This window comes from Scophthalmus maximus, chromosome 19 (genome assembly GCF_022379125.1).
Source record: "Scophthalmus maximus strain ysfricsl-2021 chromosome 19, ASM2237912v1, whole genome shotgun sequence".
In the NCBI taxonomy this organism is placed as follows: Eukaryota; Metazoa; Chordata; class Actinopteri; order Pleuronectiformes; family Scophthalmidae; genus Scophthalmus; species Scophthalmus maximus.
This window is the reverse complement of record NC_061533.1, coordinates 7,657,597-7,679,811: the sequence shown is the minus strand read 5'-3', so window position 1 is coordinate 7,679,811 and position 22,215 is coordinate 7,657,597. Positions and strand designations below refer to the sequence as shown.

Here is a 22,215-nt window from a genome sequence, read left to right as displayed (position 1 = left end):
AGACTAACAGAACAGAGGTAACTTCAGGTTTAACCCTGAGCTTTCAGTCCTTCGAAGCTGATCATCTTCTTATGCATTTTATTCGGAGCAAAAAAAATTGGAAAACGGAAAAAAAGGCAAAGGGACAAGACAATGTTCATAACATGACGGGACTACTCATCCCTTGATCCATTGCAAACTCCTTTCCAAAGACTTCCAACCAATCAGATACGTCGAAATTACATTTTAGGATTCTGGGTAGTGTAGTACTTCTCAATGATATCGTGAATAAAACATGATTTTCTTAACACAAGGTTGATATCTTACAGACTTGTGGCTTCTACAGGTGCGTATACACGAGTTTCACAACCTCTCACACAGGAGGGGCTGGATCAAGTAACCTTCCTATGAGTTACACTGGAAGTTATCTGCTTCTGTTTTAAGAAACATTTTAGATATGGATAAAGAAGCAAAAATACAAATTAGAAATATTAAATTAGCAAAACACTAAGGAAACCAGTGATCTACTCATCTTCTCTACTGGGCATGGCTTTGGGGGGAGTTTAAAACATATATTTTATATCATTCAAGTGTGTTTATAAGGTTGGATTTGAACGCACATGCTATTTTTATGTTTTAATTTCCTGAATCAGGCTGGGAAGAAAAATCAAAACAGTTATTGGCTACAGTCTTTATCCATGATAATTGTGCTAGAAATTCTCTACATAGCTGTTTCTCCTGCATCACAAGCATTTCCTTTTTTCCTTTTAGTGTAGGCGTGACTTTTAATTCTGGCCACAACATTTGAACCCCACCCTACTTTTAATTTTTATTTTTTTCCACACTCGTTCCCTTCCTGATCAAGCACACTATTTGAAGTAAACCCACCCCTTGAGTGCTCCTGTTGACCCCTTCAGTCCAGTCTGGATCTATTAGATGTGGAGCTACAGGCCTACTCTGGAAACCGGGGTGCTTTTGTTAAACCAGAGGAAGAGGAAAAAATTATAATAATAATGATAACAATATTTTATTTTAATTTTTATTGTTATTATTTTTTATTATTATTATGACTGCACACATGGGGAGAAGGGCGATGAAAAAACACATCTGTCTCCAGCAGGGTTTTCTCTAAATGCCCCAGTCCCCACATTGAGGAAGAGCCAAGCTTTGGGATTGGGCAGCGACCAGATAGCGTAACACCCCCCTCCTCCTCCTCCGTGTAGAGAATTGCGTTAAACCCGAAAAGGAAAAGGCCTGCGCTTTATCACTATCACAGGATTATTTTTTTATTTTCCCCATTTTATTTCGCCCATAGATTACACGCGGGGACGTTGCTGGCTGGTGTATGTGTTTAGAATGGGACACGCTGAAGGTAGTGACATGTTTTTTTCCCCTCATAATTTCCCTGCATCGCTCGACTCGGCATCAATATCTTGTGCTGCTCCTTCGCCTCTCTCCTCCTTTAGCGATAAGCGTGTTCGCCGCCGCCGCTCGATGCATGTCGTTGTCCTCCCCCCGCCTCGCCCTCTCTCTCGTCGCCACGCTGACCGTGTTTAAGTCGCTTCTTTTCGGGCACATTTGCCTGCGAACCGCCAGTGATGGAGGTACAATCACGCCAGACAATTTGATTTAAAGAGGCAAAGGCAGCCATATTGGCAAGTGAGCGTTAGCCTAGCCAACATTAGCTTCCCCCCCTCCTCCTCTTCCTCCTCCTCCTCCTCCTCTCTTTTGATCTCTCCCCATGTGCAACGGGCATAAATGGACAAACGATACGCGGAAAGGGTTTTGTCCACGTGTGTCAGGAGACGAGGGTCGCTGGCCGCGTTTCGTCCTCGCCCGACTAACGGTTGGAGGAGCCTCGCGTTCTGCTCAACACGAGCCCTTTCATGTGCAGGTAGCTCGAGGCTAACCTCGCACAGGGCTACGGGATCGTTCGCGGAGCAACATCTCTCGCTCTTTCTTCCGCCTGCGCAGCTGTTTTTAGACACTCGCTTTTGAACAGGGGGTGAAGATACACAAACACCGAATGTGGTCCGACAAATGGAACCGTGCGTCGACGTAGGTGGCCGGTGACCGTTCGCTGACACTTAATGGGTGTTTACATCACCGTTATCCCACCTCAGCTCACCCCCCCAACGCCGAGCACCCTGGGTGTCCACACATACAAAGAAGAAGCACAATCAGTTAGTGGATTGTTGTGGACACCGGGAGCACACGAGCCCCAACACGTTCAACCCGATGAGCTCACCATCATCACAGATACTAGAGAGTGTGAAAGGGCAAAGGAGACACCGGGAGCTGCTCTTTTGTCCCCCCCCCCCCCCCCCCCCATGTGAATCGCAGGGCCACCATGTGTTTGTGGTAATGAAATAGAAAAAAACCGATCTGTAGCTCGGGGCACCACGCAGAGATGACTGATGCCAGGAGTTTGTTTGACTGTTCTGAGAGCAAAGTTAAAGATAAGCGATGGCGATGTTGGATGAGGATGTGTCCTCTTTTGTAAAGCGTGACCATATAAGTCCACATACTGTGGCCCTGGCATCTGAACATTCAGACAGCCCTGAGAAACTTTTGAGTTATCTATCTTCGAATATGAAATGGTGAAAACGACCGATCAAAGGGTGCCCCTGGGTAGCAAGACTAAATTCACAGTTGTGTCTGTCCAGTTCACATATTGTCACATTTTGAGAATCAGGAACTAGGGATTTTATTTGTGACACTGCCGAAGGGATGATGACCGATTAGGAAATTGTGCCATCGTCAATCTGCTGATTGAGTAAACTCCTGAGTTCATTAGGAGCAGAGGTTAGATTTGATTTAATGCTGTATTTTCAGGGTGGAAGGTTCTACTTATCACATAATATTTAATGACTTCATAAAGCTTTGAGGCTGCGCTATCCATCAGACAGAGAAGTGTGATACTGCTCTGGAGCCTTGGCAGCTCTTTTGTTTGCTACACATGACATTGGTTTGCAAATATGCACCAATAATGCACAACATTAGATGTGTTTTTTTCAAGATGTTTTTCTTTTTTTGGGGGGGGTGTTATTTATTTTCCTCTAGTGGACAATGCAGTACAAACAGACTAACAGTGTATATGCTGACACGAGGGATTCAGCAAATGTCCCTGGCTGGAATCCATCCAAGGTTTTAGATTGTGTTATGCCTACAAGTTAAATATTCCTAAATACTTTTACAGTATCTTTAATCACATTACCTGATATCAACTGACACACTGAAAACCAGAGGCAGGGTAATCTTCCAGAAAAGGAGCAATGCTAAGTTTCTGGGTCTCTGGGCAAAGTATTGTGAAGCTGCCATTTGTAGTCCACAGTATGTACTGTACCTGATGTTTACAAAAAAACCTGAATTAAACATATACACCAGGCATAGAGTGGAAGGAACTGGGGGTCTTCAAGTGCCCACAAAAGGTAGATCTAATATATGCAATGTCAAGCTGGTGCTTCATGGAATGACATTTTAAGTTAAGGACAACTGAGATGATTATACAAAGTGTTTGGGTATTTTGTGCTTCCGAATGTTTGGAAATACAACCTACAAGTGTCTTATTTAATTATGTCTTTGTTGACAGGTCCAGTCAAAGAAAAAGACAGTTAAGGATGCAGGAGCCCAACAATGGATTTCTCCTTCTCTTTCATGCAAGGGATCATGGGAAATACAATTCAGCAACCCCCTCAGCTCATTGACTCAGCCAACATCAGACAGGAAGGCACCTGCGACACCGGTAGTGACCCGGGTGAGGATGGTGGTCCCTCCTACGATGCTGCCCTGGATGCAGAGTTCTACCCGCCGTCAGCCTCGGAGGACATGCAGCAGGTCTCCAACGGCTTCCCGCCTGGCCTGGGCATATACGAGCCGCAGGCCAAGTTTTCCATGTACTCGCAGTTCCCCAACGGCTCGGCCAATGGCTACGGGGCCATACGGAGCTACGGGGAGCATGGTCTCCTTCCTGGGGAGGCGACGGTCCTGAGAGGACCGGGTCTCCATGAGAGACCGTTGTCTCCTGTGTCTCCCCCACTGCCGACACATCACCCACACCTCCACCACCACCACCATCACCCACATCACCACCACCACGCACACCACTTCCACTCAAACCCGCCTCATATACAAACCCACCCACATGTCGCAAGTCCCCTGCCGCTGCCACTGCCCTCCCAGCACCACCTGTCCCAGACGCCTCACATCATGACCCACACTCTCCCCCCTCCTCCTCCATTACACCTGCCTTCCTCCAGTCCTCCCCCCTCACTTGTGGACAGTACACCCTCTTCTCAACCCTCCCACGCCCTGTCCAACACCCCCGGTGGGGTGCTGAAGAAAACCAGCTCTCCCGAGATCAAACTAAAGATCATCAAGACGTATCAGAATGGAAAAGAGCTGTTCGAATCTGCGCTGTGTGGAGACCTACTGCAAGAGCTGCAGGTAATGCATGCATGTATGGTTAGACTTCATACACGCATAAAAACAATTGTGTTTAATTATTTCAAGCTCAAATATTAAACATCCTGGCTTCAGCTTCTCAAATGAGAGGATTAGTTATTCTTTGTTTATGTCATATGAAACAAATTATATTTGGTGGACTGGGTCCCGGGAAATTGTGATGGGCCTTTTAAGATTATTTTCGGATTTACAGATTCGTTGATAATGAAAATCATAAGAATTGCACAATAATCCTCTTTGAGTTTCTTCATTCTTTACTTTGGACAAAATTCTAAACGCAGGTCATCCCTCCTGCTGCTGTGAAACTATACGAGCAGCACTGCTCTCAGTAGAACACAAACATGCTCCAGGACTCAACCGCTGAAATCATTCACTGGAACACTTTAAAGTGCAGTATTCATTTCATTTCAATTGAGCGCAATTGCCAACCGTGCAATATTTCATGCTCCATGTGCAACTATTGTTACTGTTGCTACATATCTTATTGCTTAAAAAAACCTTCTGCTATCTTCTTTGCTGCTTCAACCCCTAAATCTCTCCTTTGTGGGACGAATAAATGAATATCTTATCTTATCTTATCTTATCATCTCTTTTTGGCTTGTAAAATGGCTGAAAATAATAAAACATGCACATTACAAGTTCCTGGATTCCAAAATAGCTTGATTTGTCCAAAAAATGGTTCTTAACACAAAAATATTCCTTTTGCTGTGACGATGAAAACAGGAAATCATCACATTTTACAGTCTTGATACAAATAATAGCGTACCATACTGTATGTAAAATTATGCATACATAAAAATACATAACACACTAAACAGAAGTCTAATCTGTCCCATTTAAATTCAGTTCTTACACTGTGAGGTTCACTTTTAATCATCTTCTTAACAACACTTCAGAAATGGATATCTGAGGAGAATTCGATTTCAAAAGACAGAGAGATTCATTTTTGAGTTGACTTCATAGAAACAGCAAACAAATAAAATAAAGCTAACTGATGTCTCTTCACTACTGTTTCCCTTTTTCTATTTTCTAATCTTCAGAAGGAGTCTCAGAAGACTGAGGCTGCTCAGATGCAGCGCAGACATGAGAGGAAGAAAGAGAGGAGGAAAAAGAGTGCAAGGCTGCAGCTGCAGGTCCAGGAAGAGAGCCTGGAGCAGAGCCAACCACAGGCAGGTACCACGGGCCAGACAGAGGACACCCACGTCCAGCTCCAGCTGGGAGAGACGCCCCCAGCCCAGTCAGAGAAGCCTCAGAAGACGGTTATCAAAACTGAACCAAAGACGCCGAAGGCAAGAGGCTGGCTGCTCACTCTCCGACTCAGTTTTTAATTCTTTAGTAAACACACATTTTTAGGATGTTGAAAGCACATCAGTGACTTTATGCTGATGTTTGTGTTTAGGTTCCGAAGGTACATCATCCGTCAGTTATCCAAGAAACAGGCTTCTGTAAGGAGTTTGTGATTGGAGATTTGGTGTGGTCCAAGGTGGGCACTTACCCCTGGTGGCCCTGCATGGTCTCCTCTGACCCACAGATGAAGGTCCATACCCGCATCAACACCAGGGGTAAAAGAAATCTGCATGTTTTTTTTTAACAAATCTATGAATATGTAAAAGCATTAAGGCCACAGCCTGTTTTACTGACTTTCTCTGTTGCTGTGCAGGTCACAGGGAGTATCACGTCCAATTCTTTGGCAGTGTTGCAGAGCGAGCGTGGATCCATGAGAAGAGGATTGTCATGTACCAAGGGAAGCAACAATTTGACGAGCTTCAGTGCGAGACTCTGCGCAAAGCAACAAACCCCGTAGAGAAACACAAAGTATGTACAAATTAATCTAAGAAATTTTGTCTTGACTGATCCAAAATATAGATAGTGTTGACATTTTCAGGGCAAGAGTCATTAAACCAGAAATCAGGATTTTGAAAAATGTTTGCTAACCAAACATTTATATTCATAATTGACTTAATTTATATGAAATGTATGGATGTAAATATTTTTTTGAAATTATGAGTAAAAATCCCTTAAATGCATGAAAATAAAGTTAATAATTTTATATCTTTTCAATGTTTTCTTCTCAAGCTTCTGAAGCCTATCCCTCAGCGGGAGCGAAGTCAGTGGGAGGTGGGTGTGGGCCACGCTGAGGATGCCTTTGTGATGACGAAGCAGGAGCGGATTGACAACTACACCTTCATCTATGTTGACCCGGACCCCAATGAAGCCACAGCCAGCAAGAAACTGAGTGTCAGAGCTGAGAAACGAAACCGGCGCTCCAGCGGCTCAATCGGCAAGAAGGAAGACGGAGGAGTGAAGTCACCAGACAGAGAGCAGCCTCCACGAAGGCTGCTGCCACGCAGACAGTGCAGTGTTTCAAACACAGACGACAACACAAACTCTCAGGCCTCAAACGAAGAGAAGATCCAGAGGGGGGACCAGCGTAAGACCGGCTCCCCAAAGCAGAACGCTGGTTGTGATGAACTGCCAGACTCTCCGCCACCAGTTAGGGCCTGGAAAACAGCAGCCGCCAGAAAGCTACTGCCTCTCTCCATCACCATGAAGAGGCTGAATGTGGAGATCACAAAGTGTGACTGGCCTCTCTTGCAGAAAAAAGCAGTTCCGTCTCCAAAACAAGACCAAGAAGAAGAGAAGGAGGAGGAGACAGTGGAGAGAGAGGCCAGGCAGCCTGACCTGGGATACTGCTCTCCTGAGGTCAGTGTGACTGTCTCGAACAGAAAAATGTACACGTGACAGAGTTATTCTTTAAGGTGGTTAACATGTTGGTGCTTTCAGCAGGATAGCAGAGCTAAACCTGAGCCAAGTCCTGAGGAGGAGGAAGACGGGGATGAGGGGGAGGAAGAGGGGGAGGAGAGGAGAGGCTCCCCGGCCAGTCGGAGGAGTGAGGAGGGGGGAATGCAGCAGACCTCCTCCCCTGGATCACACCACAGTAGTCCACACGGTCCGTACAACACAGACCTGATGAACATTTCATGTGTAGAATGACACCGAAATTTTGAAAGAGATGTAGCTCAACATTCTTTTTTTGTGTGTTTTCAGGTTCTCAGGAGAGGAAGCTCCAGCGACGGTCAGTCAGAAGCAGGTCTGAGTCGGAGAGAGGCGGGGATCCGGTCCCTAAGAAGAAAACCAAAAAGGAACAGGTAAGACAGATAACCTGGTGGTTAAGTCACAAGTCCATGAGTGTAAAGTCGTATCAGATGTCAAAACCTTCCGCAGAGTTTTTCAATATTATGTGAGAGGATATTACTACACTGTTAAAGTTACAGCAACTGACAGGTTCCAGACTCCAGCGTGTCAGCGACCTGGACAGGGTGGGAGATCAACAAAAAACAGAAGAGCAGGAGGATAAATCTCACTCATTTGACCCAATCAGAGGATGTATTGTACAAAGTGAAAGAGTAAAAAAGTGTAGCGCGTGACCCCCCCTGTCGCCAGTCAGTCGCCACAACGACTGCAAGACTCCTGATCACCAGACAACAAGTGGTGTAGTGTGAACTGCACAGCAATACGACAACTTTGAAAGTCGTGTAGCCTGAACTTGGCTTTAACCTCCATGTTTTGCCTCCCCGCAGGCGGAGATGGCCCCTGAAACCACACTGAGGACAGGTTCACAAAAAGGTAGGGAAGTCTTCTTTCATACCTCCTGTAATCCCCCAGTGACGGGAACTCCCTTCTACTTCTGAAAAAGTGAAATTAATATTTTTGTAATCCTCTAGGTGCAAGTGAGATATCAGATGCCTGCAAGCCCCTCAAGAAGCGGAGCAGAGCGTCCACAGATGTTGAGATGGCTTCGTCTCAGTACAGAGACACCTCTGATTCGGACTCCAGAGGCCTCAATGATCCACAGGTACGTTTAGAAAACATGTACAGAAACACCCGCACAAACTATACATCTCCTCTATTTCACTAAGGCCGTTTGTGTCTTTTATTTTGTGCATTTTCAGCAATGTGCAGGATGTTTTTATGTGAATCACTACATCGCAACTCAAGCTGAAACTGATCAGCAGATGAAACAACAAATTAATCTGCAATGATTATGATCAGTGATTCATCATTCAAGGTGTTTTTTTCTTTTTCTCCAAGCAATAGTTGGAAGAAAAAAAATCTACTTCTTAAATGTGAATATTTCACCATCTTCGTTTGTTTTATAATCATAATGCACGAAAGAAGACATCTGAAAATATCATCACAGCCTTTTGGAATTTATGATGTTATTACTACATTAATTCATAATCAAAATAATAATTTCCTGCAGCACTGATCACAGTCTGAGTATCTACGCATTTCTTGGAATTTAGGATTACATTTGGTGTGTCGGCGCTTTGTAAGAAAGGATTTCCTCACACACACCACATCAACACACTCACCCTGTCTTCACATCACAGGGTTTATTCGGGAAGAGTCTTGATAGTCCGGCAGCAGCAGATGCAGATGCTTCCGATACGCAGTCTGTGGATTCCGGCTTGTCCCGTCAGGACGGCAACGCTGGCAGGAGAGACACCGTGTGCCAGGTCAGCGCTGTTCCTGATTAATCTCTCGATTCATATCTTGAATATATTATTTGAGTTTTATTATTTTCAGTTCATCTTCCTCTATATTTTGGTGTTTGTGAGTAGATCTGTGAGGTGTACGGAGAAGGTTTGGTGGTGTGTGAAGGCGACTGCAGCAGGCAGTTTCACTCGGAGTGTCTCGGCCTGACGTCCCTACCCGAGGGCAGGTTCACGTGTTTGGAATGTAGGAATGGTGAGTGAATCGGAGCGAATCAGCCGCATCTTCTACACCGCTGCATTTGTTTTGTTTGGCTCTCTACTATCACAGAGTTTCTATCATTCTCTTTCTAGGCAATCATCCTTGTTTTAGCTGTAAAACCGTGGGCCAGGAGGGCCAGGAGGTGACGCGCTGCTCCGTGTTGGGATGTGGTTGTTACTACCACGAGGACTGTGTCCGAAAGCTCCCTGGCACCACCAGCAGTCCGGACGGAGGCTTCTGCTGCCCTCAGCATAGCTGCTCTACCTGCTGTCTGGAGAGAGACCTGCAACGAGCCACTAAAGGTAGAACAGTGTCTGCTTTGTTTTTCATCTTGTGATTTCCTGTTTGAATGTGCAGCTGGAAGCCGTGGGGCAGTGAGCCAGCACTGCATCAGCAAAGGGTGAAGAAAATGTATGGAAAGATTTTTTTCCATCATGTTTTTTGGCTGCTAGTTCAGTGGCATTAAAAAAAAGTTAAGGCTGTACTTTCCTGTTAGAATATGTAAGAGAGGAGTGCAAGAGGAAGCTGGATTAACTCTGTTAGTGTCTGAGAGTTTATTTTACATCCAAATCCCTGTAGGTGTTGGTTGCGGTTGTATTTGTCTGCACAGTCAAAAATAAAAAAGTGGTTCCCCAACTTTTTGGGTTGCAATCCTTTATAAATAAAAACAGCTTCTCTTTGTCATGCCGCAGATTTTTGAGTTGTAAACATCTCCACCATAAAAACTTTTTTTTCCCCATACCATTTAACAACACACAAGCCTCCAGATTTTATCGTGTGACCCTTTGGACCCCGAGGATAAAAGCCTCTGTCATCAAGGGTTATGTTCAAGGACGAACCATCCAGTTTTGCATGTTTTTGTCGTCAGAAAACGAAAAAAACAAAGAGAAAACTGAAGTCATGGTTGTCTTAGCCACCAAAACAGTACCAAGTGGTTGTATTTTATTTTATTTTATTTCAAATTTCCTTTAATTACAGCTGGAAGGAATAAAGGAATTTGAATTAATTTGTCTTTAAAAAAAAACTGCAATGAAAAGAGGGAACTTTTCGGTTGCTGTAGTGTATCACAGCTACGTGATCTGCTTTCTGTCCGTCTGATTTGCTTTCCGTCCAGGTCGTCTGATGCGTTGCATCCGCTGTCCGTTGGCCTATCACACGGGAGACAGCTGCGTGGCGGCGGGCAGCGTCATCCTCACCCACCACATCATGATCTGCAGCAGCCACGGCAGCGCCAAGAGGAACGGGCTCCTCACCTCTCCCATCAACGTGGGCTGGTGCTTCCTGTGTGCCCGAGGTAAGCTTTCCTCCCCCGACAGCTGAGATTCAGCAGTGACCCCAAACAGACGGAGCGGACAAACGCTGGAGTTCTTAATTTCATTCCGCTTGATGATTTTATCTCAACTGACGTTTGACTTCAGTGTTATGATAAAACAATAAGAATACGTTTTTCTTAGTTGCTCTTCGCACTTAAGCATCAACAGGACCTGATCATCCTCCGTCATTTTAGTTTTTTTAATTTCTGTTTTGGGAATTTAAAACATGAAACCTCACATATTTTAGACGTTTTATGTTTGTGTATTTTATCTTCAGTATTACGTATTTTATGTTTGGTATTGTTGTTCATGAAAACCAGTGCTGTGAAATATAATGTTGGTTTTCCATCACAATACTAATACTGTGAATGATCCAGGCTGTCACACTGCACTCCACTTAGAATCAGGCCCCGGACGATGACGAGTGAGAAAACACAGAACCTGTATTCAAGACTTTCAACCAGTTTAGATCTGATGTTTTGTCTGTTGAACAATAAGTTGAGTGCACTGTTTCGCCTCTTTGTGTTGGGACATACCTTTTATCACTTGTTTCTTTCTTGTGTTACGTGTATGTGTGCGTGTGTGTGTGTGTGTGTGTGTGTGCGTGTGTGTTAGTGTGTGCGTGTGTGTGTGTGCGTGTGTTAGTGTGTGTGTGCGTGTGTGTTAGTGTGCGTGCGTGCGTGCGTGCGTGTTCTCTTTTTGTGAATTTTGGGTAATTTCAAGTTTGACTGCGGCTCACCCCCGTCTCTTCCTGTGTGTCTTGTGTAGGGCTGTTAGTGCAAGACCTTACTGACACCATATTAAGTTCATATGCCTATAAGTCCCACTACCTTCTGACTGAGTCAAATCGTGCTGAGTTGAAATTACCTATGATTCCCTCTCCTTCGTCAGCTACCAAAAAGAATGTTGGGAAAGGTAACTGAACAGTTTTTCTCTTTCTCCATTGTCCCACTGGTCTGTGTTTGTGCTATGCCTGCTCCCGTTTCTGATTCAGTTTCCCCCTTTTGTAGGCGTCTTTCCTTTCAAAGCCTCGAGATGCAAAGTCAATTAACTGGTTAAACCTGCAGTTAATTCAAATGCAGAGTGGCGCAAAGTAACCTCAGCCCAGTTCCCTAACACATTAACAGAAAACAGTGGGCCTCATGCAAGAACGATTTTGTGTTTTCATCCCAAATCTCTCTTATGAGAAGTAGGATTTGCCGAGCTGAACAGATATTTTTGACATATCCCAGCAGGAAAATGCACCTGTGTATATAGCAAAATCTATTTTAGCTGCTTCATACTCAAGGTCCTGGTATTGTGCATACTGGCTCATGCTGGTCACACCGCCATTGCTTATTGGGACACATGAATAGAACAATGGGCACATCCCAGTTCCCTTATTTGGTTTATTACTCGCTCCTCAATCCTTACTTAACCTGGAAATCGTTCCGGGCCTTCATCTTCAAGGCCATCCCAAAGCTCTTCTTTCTGCTCTGAAGAGCGAGAAGAGATCCCTGATGGAGGGCCACGTGTTAGGCCACATGAGACCATGATTAGCCATTACTTACAAGTAATACGCAGTTCTGGTGTCACCAGAAACAGACGTCGCCTGAGATGACGCTTCAGAAGAATGGACGTCTCATTTCTCTAAAAACATCCTTGCTTTCTTTCCCCTCTCGTGTTTCTCTTGCATCTCTCCTCGTATCTACTGTGAGAGGGAGGGGAACTCAGAGAAAAGACGCAAGTGACGATAATGTGGATGCAGTTAATGGGGCTGAGATTCACCTAGAGGCATTTTTTTAAAGCTATTAGAAATACCTTTGCTTTTCCTGCTGTGACAATTGCCTGTTGCTAATTTCAAACTAATGAATATCAACTGTTCACTGCATCATTATTAGAATAATAGATGCCCCCAAACTGCTCTATAAGTCTGTCTGCTCCACTTCCTTAGAGGGCAACTTTTATTCAAGAGTGAAACGCAAATCAGCAGACAAACAAAGATTTAATATCATCAGGTGTGTCTGTTTAATATCAGTGGTAATATTAATACAGCTCCCAGTGATGTGTCTACAGAGCAACATTGCAATGAAGCAGAAAAAAACAAATGTTAGGATCAAAAAATGTATAACCTCATGGTTAACTTGCTGAAGTATTTGTAGACTTTCAGCAGCCATGGTCTTCTTCGTTGAATGTGATGTCGCACTGGAAGTTAAGTTCCAATTCAGAATTTTTCAAGGGTTCTGCATCATATTTAAACTCTAAATTCATTTAGATTGAGGTGTTATGAATGTCTTTTTCTTTGTGCAGAAATACAGCAACATTTGAAAAAAATCTACTTACAAAGAAACTGGTATATGAATGAATATGCGTGAAAATTCTCCTAAATCCCTTGTATGTGCCATTTTAGAACAAATCAGTTCGTATGAGCGGTTCTTGCAGGAGGCCCACTGTGATATCGGTTTGCACTGTGCATGAACAGCCAATCTGGGTATATATATCTTTGTATGAAAAAGATTAAGCAAACATTATTTTAAGTTTCAATAAATAAAATTTCTCTCCTGGGAATATATAATTGGTCATTTAACCTCTAGTAGTTTAAGTACTGCAAGATACCCTGATGCTGGATGCCCTGGGTTAGTTCTGTCTGTGGGTTGTGGAGCTTATCGCTGCTGGAGGTGCACTGCTTCTCTGCTTCGACACTCTGGGCTTGGTTTTGATTTTGAAAGGCCTTGTCCAGCCTCCTCTCTTTTCTCCTCTCGTTTTTATTTATTGACTGAGGTTTTTCCCGATCAAATCAATTTTTGGCTAACCTCATTTTCTTGAGCTTTGACCTGCCTTGGATGGAATGTAAATCCCAAACAAGCACTAGATTTGTGAAATTGCTTACTGCAAAGTTCTGATGCCGGTATTACATTTCATAAAAGAAAGAGAAAAACATTTGGTAAATTGCAATCTTGTAAACATACATGATTCCATGCAAGCTGGTCTGTGCGGGGATGCGACGTGTGGTGGGAAAAGTTTGCTTTACTGGCATGCCTGCTTTTTGCCAGTAATTTGTTGAGTTTAACCCTGAGTGTTTACTCGCTGCCTCATTTTATTCCTGTGCTCTGCCGCATGTATTTCCCATTGACTGGTCTTGGTACAGAGCTCTGAATCTAATTGCCAGACATGCTGTTACTGCTGCAGTGAAAGTTTAACTGAACTGAGAATCACATGCAGGGTTTTCCAACCATTATTTTTTCATTCTGCAGGCTGACACAGGAGCAAACAAAAAGCTCCTGGCCTTAGTTTTTAATTTCAGGCCAGATGTTATTGTAGGAGCTTTAAGAGTGTTGTTCCCTACAAGGATACAATTTTCCATATCACTCTTCCCGTTGAAATACCATGACTCGATGCTGTATGGTAGGGTTTGCTCTTCAGCTTCAGTTTAGTATTGATACTTTTCTCAGGCTTGTCTGCAAATGAGATTCAGAGTTTGTCCAGGTTTTAAGGCGCATCACCTAATTGTACACTCCTCCTCTCTTTGCATACCCATTTCCCCCAACGCATGCACATACACCATACACGCACACGCACAAACACACACACAAACAAACACAAACACTTGTCTACATCTATACAAATGTAGGAGGAAAGTTGCTGTGCTGCGACTCATGCCCAGCTTCCTTCCACCCGGAGTGTTTGGAGATCGAGATGCCGGAGGGAGCGTGGTCCTGCAGTGATTGCAGGGCCGGGAAGAAACCTCACTACAAACAAATTGTCTGGGTCAAACTGGGCAACTACAGGTACGCAGAGAGAACTGATTCGAGACTGCTGAGTGTAAAAAGTGCAGCTGTCTTCATTTGGGTTTCGACTGGGAAGAACATGCTGGGGACAGATAAACGTATTGTATTTTGGTCCCGTTCCCTTGCAGGTGGTGGCCTGCGGAAATCTGCAACCCTCGCTTGGTGCCATCAAACATTCAGAGCCTTCGCCACGACGTCGGCGACTTCCCCGTCTTCTTCTTTGGCTCCCACGACTACTACTGGATCAACCAGGGCCGCGTCTTCCCTTACGTGGAGAACGACAAGAACTTTGTCACTGGTCAGATCAACATCAACAAAACCTTCAAGAAAGGTGATTTCTGTCTAGGAAGTTTTCTCCTACTTTTAAGTAAAATCTTTTGGGATGTTGTGGTTTTAAAGCTCTAGGAAAGAAACATTTTTTTAAATATTTCATTGTATGATGTAGCTCTGGAAGAAGCAGCCCGGCGGTTTCAGGAGCTTAAGGCACAGAGGGAAAGCAGGGAGGCTCTAGAGCAGGAACGCAACTCTCGCAAACCTCCACCCTACAAATTAATCAAGGTAATGCCATTTTAATATTTCACACTCATAACTGAAGTTATATTCGGTGAGCCCTGAGTTTTTAATTACTTTCTGGGTTTGATTTTTTGTGCCAGTCCAACAAACCAGTGGGCAAAGTGCAGGTGCATGTAGCGGACTTGTCAGAAATCCCACGGTGCAACTGCAGACCAGCAGACGAGCATCCTTGCAGCCTCGACTCCCAGTGTCTCAACCGCATGCTTCAGTACGAGTGTCATCCACAGGTCTGTCTGCACAATCTATAAAGTTAGTTCGGCTCATTTCTTTCATGAATTCGTACCCATTCACTTCTTTCCCTTGTTGTTGTTGTTGTCAGGTGTGTCCTGCAGGAGACAGCTGTGAGAACCAGTGTTTCTCCAAGCGGCTGTATGCAGAGACAGAAGTGATGAAGACCGACGGTCGTGGCTGGGGCCTCACGACAAACCAGGCTCTTAGGAAGGTGAGCATTGAGCTTAATGTCCAACCCTTTCACCCGAAACGGCATCGACACGTCACTGTAAAGCTGAATTTAATTCTGCTTTCTCTGGGTGATTCAGTGGCTCCTAAATCCATGTTGAGTCGTCCACGACGTTCCTACCGGAAATGATTTTAAATGTGAGTGTCTGTGTGTTTGTTGTTTTTCTCTAGGGCGACTTTGTGACAGAGTACGTGGGAGAAGTGATAGACTCGGAGGAGTGCCAGCAGCGAATCAAGCGTGCCCATGAAAATCACGTGACCAACTTCTACATGCTCACCCTCACCAAGGTATCGTCCTTGATGCCAAGAAACCCTGTTCAGAGGAGAGATCTCCACCAAGTATGTCTTAAACGTCGGTGTCTTAATATCCTCATCTCTTTACAGGATCGAGTGATAGACGCCGGCCCAAAAGGAAACTCTGCTCGGTTTATGAACCACAGCTGCAGCCCAAACTGTGAAACCCAGAAGTGGACAGTGAACGGGGACGTTCGCATCGGACTCTTCACCCTTTATGATATCGAGGCTGGTGAGTTCATGTGGACGCATGACACGCCTACATATATTTTGTTACATTTCTAGAAATAAGTCACGTGCACTCTGTGAAAGCTAAGATGATCCATTTGATGTGAATCTCGTCCCTGGTGTTCCTGCAGGCACAGAGCTGACGTTCAACTACAACCTGCACTGTGTGGGCAACAGGAGAACGTCCTGTCACTGTGGATCAGACAACTGCTCTGGGTTCCTCGGGGTGCAGCCAACGGTGAGGACATTTACTCTCTCGTCTCCCTCGGTCCAGTTCCACTTACAGCGTGATGATGTGGCATTTCTGTCTTTGCGAGCTGCGTTTGGATAAACATTGAGTCTTTTTTGTAATGTTTCCTCCAGAGTGCCGTGGTGATGGAGAAAGAGGAGAAGGCCAGGAACGCCAAGCTGAAGCCGAAGAAGCGGAAGCTGCGGCCGGAGGGAAAACACACACACGAGTACTTCTGTTTTTGTTGTGGAGAAGGAGGAGAGCTGGTGATGTGTGACAGGAAGGACTGTCCGAAAGCGTACCACCTGCTGTGTCTCAACCTCACTAAGCCGCCATACGGTAATGACAAAATGAGCTCCATTAAGTATCTAATTTAATTCCATGTTCTGAGATGGTGCAGATGTATAAAAAGCCCCGGTCCAATCCCGAATGTTCCTGATTTATTACTGAGTCAGGATCTGTTACTACTAAGACTCCTGGCAGGGAATCACTGCTCTGATCCTCTGAATATCTCCATAATCGCCTCTTTTCCTGTCTGCAGGACGCTGGGAATGTCCGTGGCATGACTGCAGCGTTTGTGGCGCCGCAGCCTCGTCACTGTGCGACTTCTGCCCGCGCTCGTTCTGCCAGGATCACGAGGCAGGGGCGCTCACCGCCTCCTCCCTGGAAGGCCGCCCCTGTTGTTCCAGTCACAACCCCCTCAGTCCCCTGGACGCCGACTCCAGCTCGACCCAGCTGCGCCACTCTGCTCTGAGCACCGTCGGGATCAAAGAGGAGCCGGAGACGGGCCAGCAGGCCGCAGAGTGACGCCGCGGCTCCCTCAATACCTCATTCCCTGTAAATTGCGCTCTTGTTGGCCCCCTGGGCTCCGGTCCAACTTTGACCCGAAGCAGTGCACCAAAAAAGGGAATACAGTGCTTTTTGACCAGTGTGATGGCTGCTACTCAGCGCCGAGACACGACAATGTGCACCGCATGGATTGTCAGCATTGGAAGTGACCAGGAATCATTGTGCGCCACTTTCCCTACTTGCACCACCGCTATAACGCTCTTTCCGGCTCACCTGCGTCCATCGGAGGGGCCCGGACCACCACCACCACCTCATCATGTTTCTTTTTTTTTTTTCTTTTTACAGTTGGGGAATTTGTGTTGTCACGTCGTCAGTTACGGGCACTTAAGAACTTACTGAGTGAGGCGGAGGGAGATGTGAGGCTGAACCTCTCCACCACCACCACGCTGCTCATCTCCTCGTTTACCTGCTGTAAGCTGTGGTCGGCATCTCACACACGGGAAGGCTTTAGTGGAAATGAGCCCGCCTTCCTCCATCACTCCTCGACCTGATCTGTCATCGTATTTATCTCCTCTTCTTCTTGCAGAGGAGTAGAGGAGGGGAAAGTGACCGATTTTGTGCAATTTTTTTCAGGACCACACTACATTCCAACCTTCCTTAAACACGGTTTTAATATACTTATGGGTATAGATGAATATAATTATATACAGTATCTATGTTTGTTCATGTTTACAGGCAGATTCTCTCACTTCATCTCAGTGAGTGGTGTATTACGTTTGTTTGTTTAGGTGTTAAGCATTACGCAGACCTCTTTGTGAAAATAGTCCTATTAAGGTGAAATATAATGGTATATAGTGTAATGGTATGACATTACAGAAGTACTTGTGATTTTCATATTGCCAGTCTCACTTGCCATTGTGTACATAATTGGCTCACGACATTGTAAAGTACTTAAAGATCAGGAGGGACGGAGCCTCGCCTCACTGGTTGTTCCTAGAAGAAGGAAAAGCTTTTTTAAACAACAAGACAGATCATTTTTATTTTCCTTTTGGATAAACAAAGTTTCCTTTCTCACATTTCCTCCGAACAGTTACTGGTATTTGTATTGTAGATCGAGGTGCCCAGCTTGTGATCACTGGTGCTGTCTTAAAAGTATTGTTAACCAGCCTTAAGTTTGATTCTGGCTGTAGCAACTACTGCCCAGTTGCAGTCCATTTCAGTAACACTATGTACTGTGACCGCTTTAATGCTCGTTTAGTTTTATTTTTCTTTAATCTTCCATTTGTTGTTTTTGCCAAACTTTTTCTGAAAAGCACTTTCACACACGGCTTGTCGCTACACAATTTAGCTAGGTCATATACAGAAATGTATATTAAAAAGAACATATGACAAGTGTTTCAAAATGGATACCTCTTCTTCTTGTAGTAACGTCGGAATTTAAACTGTGTACTAACTGTTTTTGCTCTTGGTCAGAAACGCGGTGCGTGTTGGGCGTAGTTTTTTTTTTTTTTTTTTTTTTTTTGAAGAAAGTGCCCTAAAAGCATCTTTTTTTGTTGTGGTTCTTTTGGGCACAAAAGTAGAAATGACTGCCAGCCTGGCTTCATACAAAAAAAAAAGTCCTCAGTGTCGTCGAGAGACACTTCTTTCAACCTGGAAAGGATCCTCAATGCTGGGCTTTATATAAAGACATAATGGTATAGCGACAGTCCAGTTCAGTATAATGTACAAAATACAAAACTTCTGTACAGTGTTTTTAATCACTCATCTGTCAAATCCATTGTGTGTGTATTTTTTGCTCCACATTTTCTACTACTTTTCTTTTTCAAACACCAGTACAGTAATGTGTCTCCCTGTCCAACACAGTGTACGTGAAATAGACTATTTAAAAGAACATGGGGAGTTTTTACATATTGTATCTGTATCTAATCATTGCACACGTGAGGTTCGTTTCTTTATTGATTTGGTGTAATGATTCCACATTTGGTAACGGCTGCTGCTCATCGACCTGTATCGTGGCTCACTGTAATTGGTGTTTCAAAAGCGGTTCGATATTGGAATGTGAAGTTTCTGTTTCAGAGCAGTGCTTGGTTCAGTCTGGACTCAAAATGATCATCGCAGGAGGAAGGAAGCTTCCCTGTCCTCATTCTTCGGCCATTTGCTCGTGATTCTTCGCTGATTACACAACCTTTTTTTAATTTAATTTTATTGTTTTATTTCTTTTCTTATTTTTTTTTTATCCTCCTGCAGTGGTGGGTGTTTAAAGCCGAGCCAAAGTGTTAAACGGTGCCAATGTTTTCCAAATCATTTCAGTTCCATTTGAATGCATAAGGTAGAGGAACTCCGTTGCCAGGTTTATTAGGCACATGGAGCTAAAACTAATGCAGTGTAGCAAAGCAGCCCCGCAACAACTCCTACCTGTTATGAATGTTAGAATTTTCAGTTTCCCCCCCAAGGCGATTATGTTTTCACCCGTGGCCGTTTGTATGTTTGTTTGTTTGTTAGCAGGATTACACCAAAACTAATTTCCATGAAAACTTAGTGGAAGGATGAGACATGGGCCAAGAAAGAACCCATTACATTTTAGATGGATCCACACAATGTGTTACTGAGTTTAAACTGTTTTTAAAAAAGCTGTTGATTCCATTAATTTATCATTTTGGAGGCTTTAGTTTGTGAATGCATTGGTATACACAGTTGGACTACACAGTTCTACAACACCAAAAACTATTGACTCCAAAATCATCATCCAGTTGAAATAAAAAACTGAACATGCAGGTTTCATTTTGCAGGACTGTTGTACTAGACTGCACACGTCTTTTACAAATTCAATCATTCAGCCAAACGCCTAAAGAAAGAAAAAAGGACAGGAGCTATTGAATTTTTTTTTTAAAAGGAGAAAAATTATTAGGAATGTATTAGAAAATTAGAACAATTTCAATTGCAGCTATTCCTTTGCCCAGGCATAGGATTTCACTTTGCTGAAACTCACCTTTTCCAGTGATTTGGGTTCATGTTTCCCCTTTTCACTTATGGAAAGTGTTTTATTTGACCACCAAACTAGTTGTGACGACACAAAATCATCGGCAAATTTGTTGAGAAATAGCCTTTAGTGTTCAAACTGCGCACGCGTCTTTCTGCACAGTCGGGGTCGAGTAAAGTAAACAAATGGCCATTTCATAACGCAAAATAAATGCACAAATACAGACATTTAATTTGACAAAGAAGGCAAAAAAAAAGAGGCTTTGCCTTTAAAGACCTCTATTATCTGTAGCTTTTCTCCTTTCTTCTTTTGTTTAATTATAGACCTTTTTAGGAATATTTTTATTGGATTCATTAAAAAAAAACTCAAGCCAAGCTTGCTGATTTCCTAGTGCAGCTAATCCCAGTTTAAAATCTTGCCAAACTCTTTTTTCTTTCATTTGCATACTCAAAACTTGAATTTTCTACATATTGTTTTAATTTATTTTTTTTTACATAGGATTCATATACATTATGTGTGATTATCAGGCAACAGGCATTCTTGACTCTTGTTGTTGTGGCTTCAGGAAAAAAAAAAAAGTCTTGACCAATAAGTTGAAATGACAAAACTGGTATAAAAGCCGTTTTTGTTTTCTTTTTCTTTTCAGGGCGACTGTTGCTCAACTGTAATGCATGCTTCCAACACCACACACTGGTTTTTAATCCACTTCTGTAATCATTTGGAGCTTCTTTAAATGCCTAGTTGATGTTTGTTTTTGTCTTTGTTTTCCTTTTCTTTTCTGTTTTCTTCTCCATATTGCACAGAGATTTTGTAAAACCGAATAGCCCTTACTTTTTTCTTTTGCACATGCGGATGGCGTGATCGTCTTACTTTGTGCCAGCTTGTCCTCTTCTGCCCCTTTCAGCTGATACAGCAGCAGTGTTACAAACGCCTAATTTAAGTGTCCCAGCGTGCGTCGTTTCAGTCACTTAAGATATTATCTGATGTATGTGTTTCGTTGGTTTACTCTCAGTATAGTGCCCACATTTTTATTTTTTAGCATGCTTGTTCTCATTTAAGTGACCCTTAAATACGTCTGAGGAGTGTCCCAGGAATTTGCTAATTATTATTTCTTTTTATATAAAACTAAATTTAGTATGTCAAAGGGTATGTTTCCGTTCACTGTGACGTCTTTTTAGTTTTTCGTGCAATGTTGCAGACAGTCAATGAGTTTTGAATCGACATGCTGTCCGAGGACAAATAGTGTTGGAACTAAATAAATGAATTCACCTACATAAGCACTCATCATCTCTTTTTTCTCGTAGTAAAATTGCTTACAGTAACTCTAACTGGGGTCATATCTATCTTGTGATGTTGCTTCAAGTAAATACGTGGATGAACACAAAATACCATGTTGATTACTGTTCAACCTGTGTTACTGCATACTGCATATTGTTGAGGAACTTGTAAATAGTTTGCATTGAACTTGCATAGAATCATGTTACTGTGGCGTGCTCTTTTTTGCTTGTACAATTCTGCTTCTAAATGTGTGTGTGACTGTTGAGATGACACTCTTTTTGTACATGACTGTCTTTTTATTTGAGAATATTGATTCTGTCCTTTTTCATTCTAAAGTTGAGTTTTGAAGAGTTCAGAAATGCCTGAAGTTTGACTTTAATAAAGCTGTACTCTGTCTCAGTGAAACACGCTCACTGTTTGATCATTTGATCAGAGGAGTTGAACTGATAGAAACAGAATCATTCAAATCAATTAGCCTACTCGTGCAACTGTTAGTCGATTGACAAACCAAAACAACTTCCGGTTTAAGCTCCTCAGATGTGATGATTTCAGGAATGTCAGTCGAATAAAACAAGCAATCTTTTTGGCTTAAGGAAATTATAGTTGACAACTTTCATTATATTTTTGACATTCTACAGACAAACCTAGGGCTGCAACTAACGTTTATTTTCATAATCGATTAATTTGTCGATTATATTCTCAATCAATCGATAGTTGTTTGGTCCAAAAAATGTAATAAAATGGTGAAAAATGTTGATCGTGTTTCCCAAAACTCCAAGATGATGTTTTGCTTTTTCCACACACGAAAGATATTTAGTTTACTGTAAAGTACTAATACTGTCTAACCGTCTCAGGACATTATTAAATCAAATTAAAGCTACAACGATTTGTGACATTAGAGGAACTGGAGAAGAGAGTTCACATGCATCTGTTTCCTTTAAAATGTTCTTTGAATACTTTTTTTTCTAACCTCTAGATGGCGCTCTCTAAAGTGACGTGGCCTCTTGCATCCACTCGTCAAGGCAGACAAAATGATCGGGATGATCATTTCCGGTTTATGAAACACAACAAAGCCCCAAATACTCAATCTCTCAAATTTTAAAT

At 43.3% G+C, this 22,215-nt stretch overlaps 1 protein-coding gene across 6 annotated transcripts; it reads left to right on the top strand.

Moving 5' to 3' along the window:
- The first annotated feature begins 358 nt into the window (after positions 1-358).
- nsd3 (nuclear receptor binding SET domain protein 3) lies at positions 359-21,516 on the top strand. Of its 6 annotated transcripts, XR_007030141.1 has the most exons (26): positions 360-1,351; positions 3,572-4,425; positions 5,484-5,732; positions 5,843-6,005; positions 6,104-6,258; positions 6,520-7,146; positions 7,231-7,393; positions 7,492-7,592; positions 8,025-8,070; positions 8,169-8,299; positions 8,838-8,963; positions 9,069-9,195; positions 9,294-9,503; positions 10,316-10,495; positions 11,283-11,429; positions 14,125-14,281; positions 14,410-14,612; positions 14,727-14,839; positions 14,935-15,081; positions 15,174-15,296; positions 15,485-15,601; positions 15,698-15,839; positions 15,967-16,073; positions 16,199-16,403; positions 16,606-17,074; positions 17,199-21,516. XR_007030141.1 is itself a non-coding variant. In XM_035638984.2 (25 exons), exons 2-25 carry the CDS (start codon positions 3,616-3,618, stop codon positions 16,869-16,871), a joined length of 4,812 nt encoding a protein of 1,603 aa, XP_035494877.1. In that variant the 5' UTR covers positions 359-1,351; positions 3,572-3,615; the 3' UTR covers positions 16,872-21,516. The 6 variants fall into 6 exon arrangements, 5 of the variants coding, with proteins under 5 accessions (XP_035494877.1, XP_047184929.1, XP_035494874.1 ...); XM_035638984.2 differs by having other exon boundaries at positions 359-1,351; positions 5,487-5,732; positions 16,606-21,516; XM_047328973.1 differs by having other exon boundaries at positions 11,406-11,429; positions 16,606-21,516.
- The last annotated feature ends 699 nt before the right edge of the window (positions 21,517-22,215 follow it).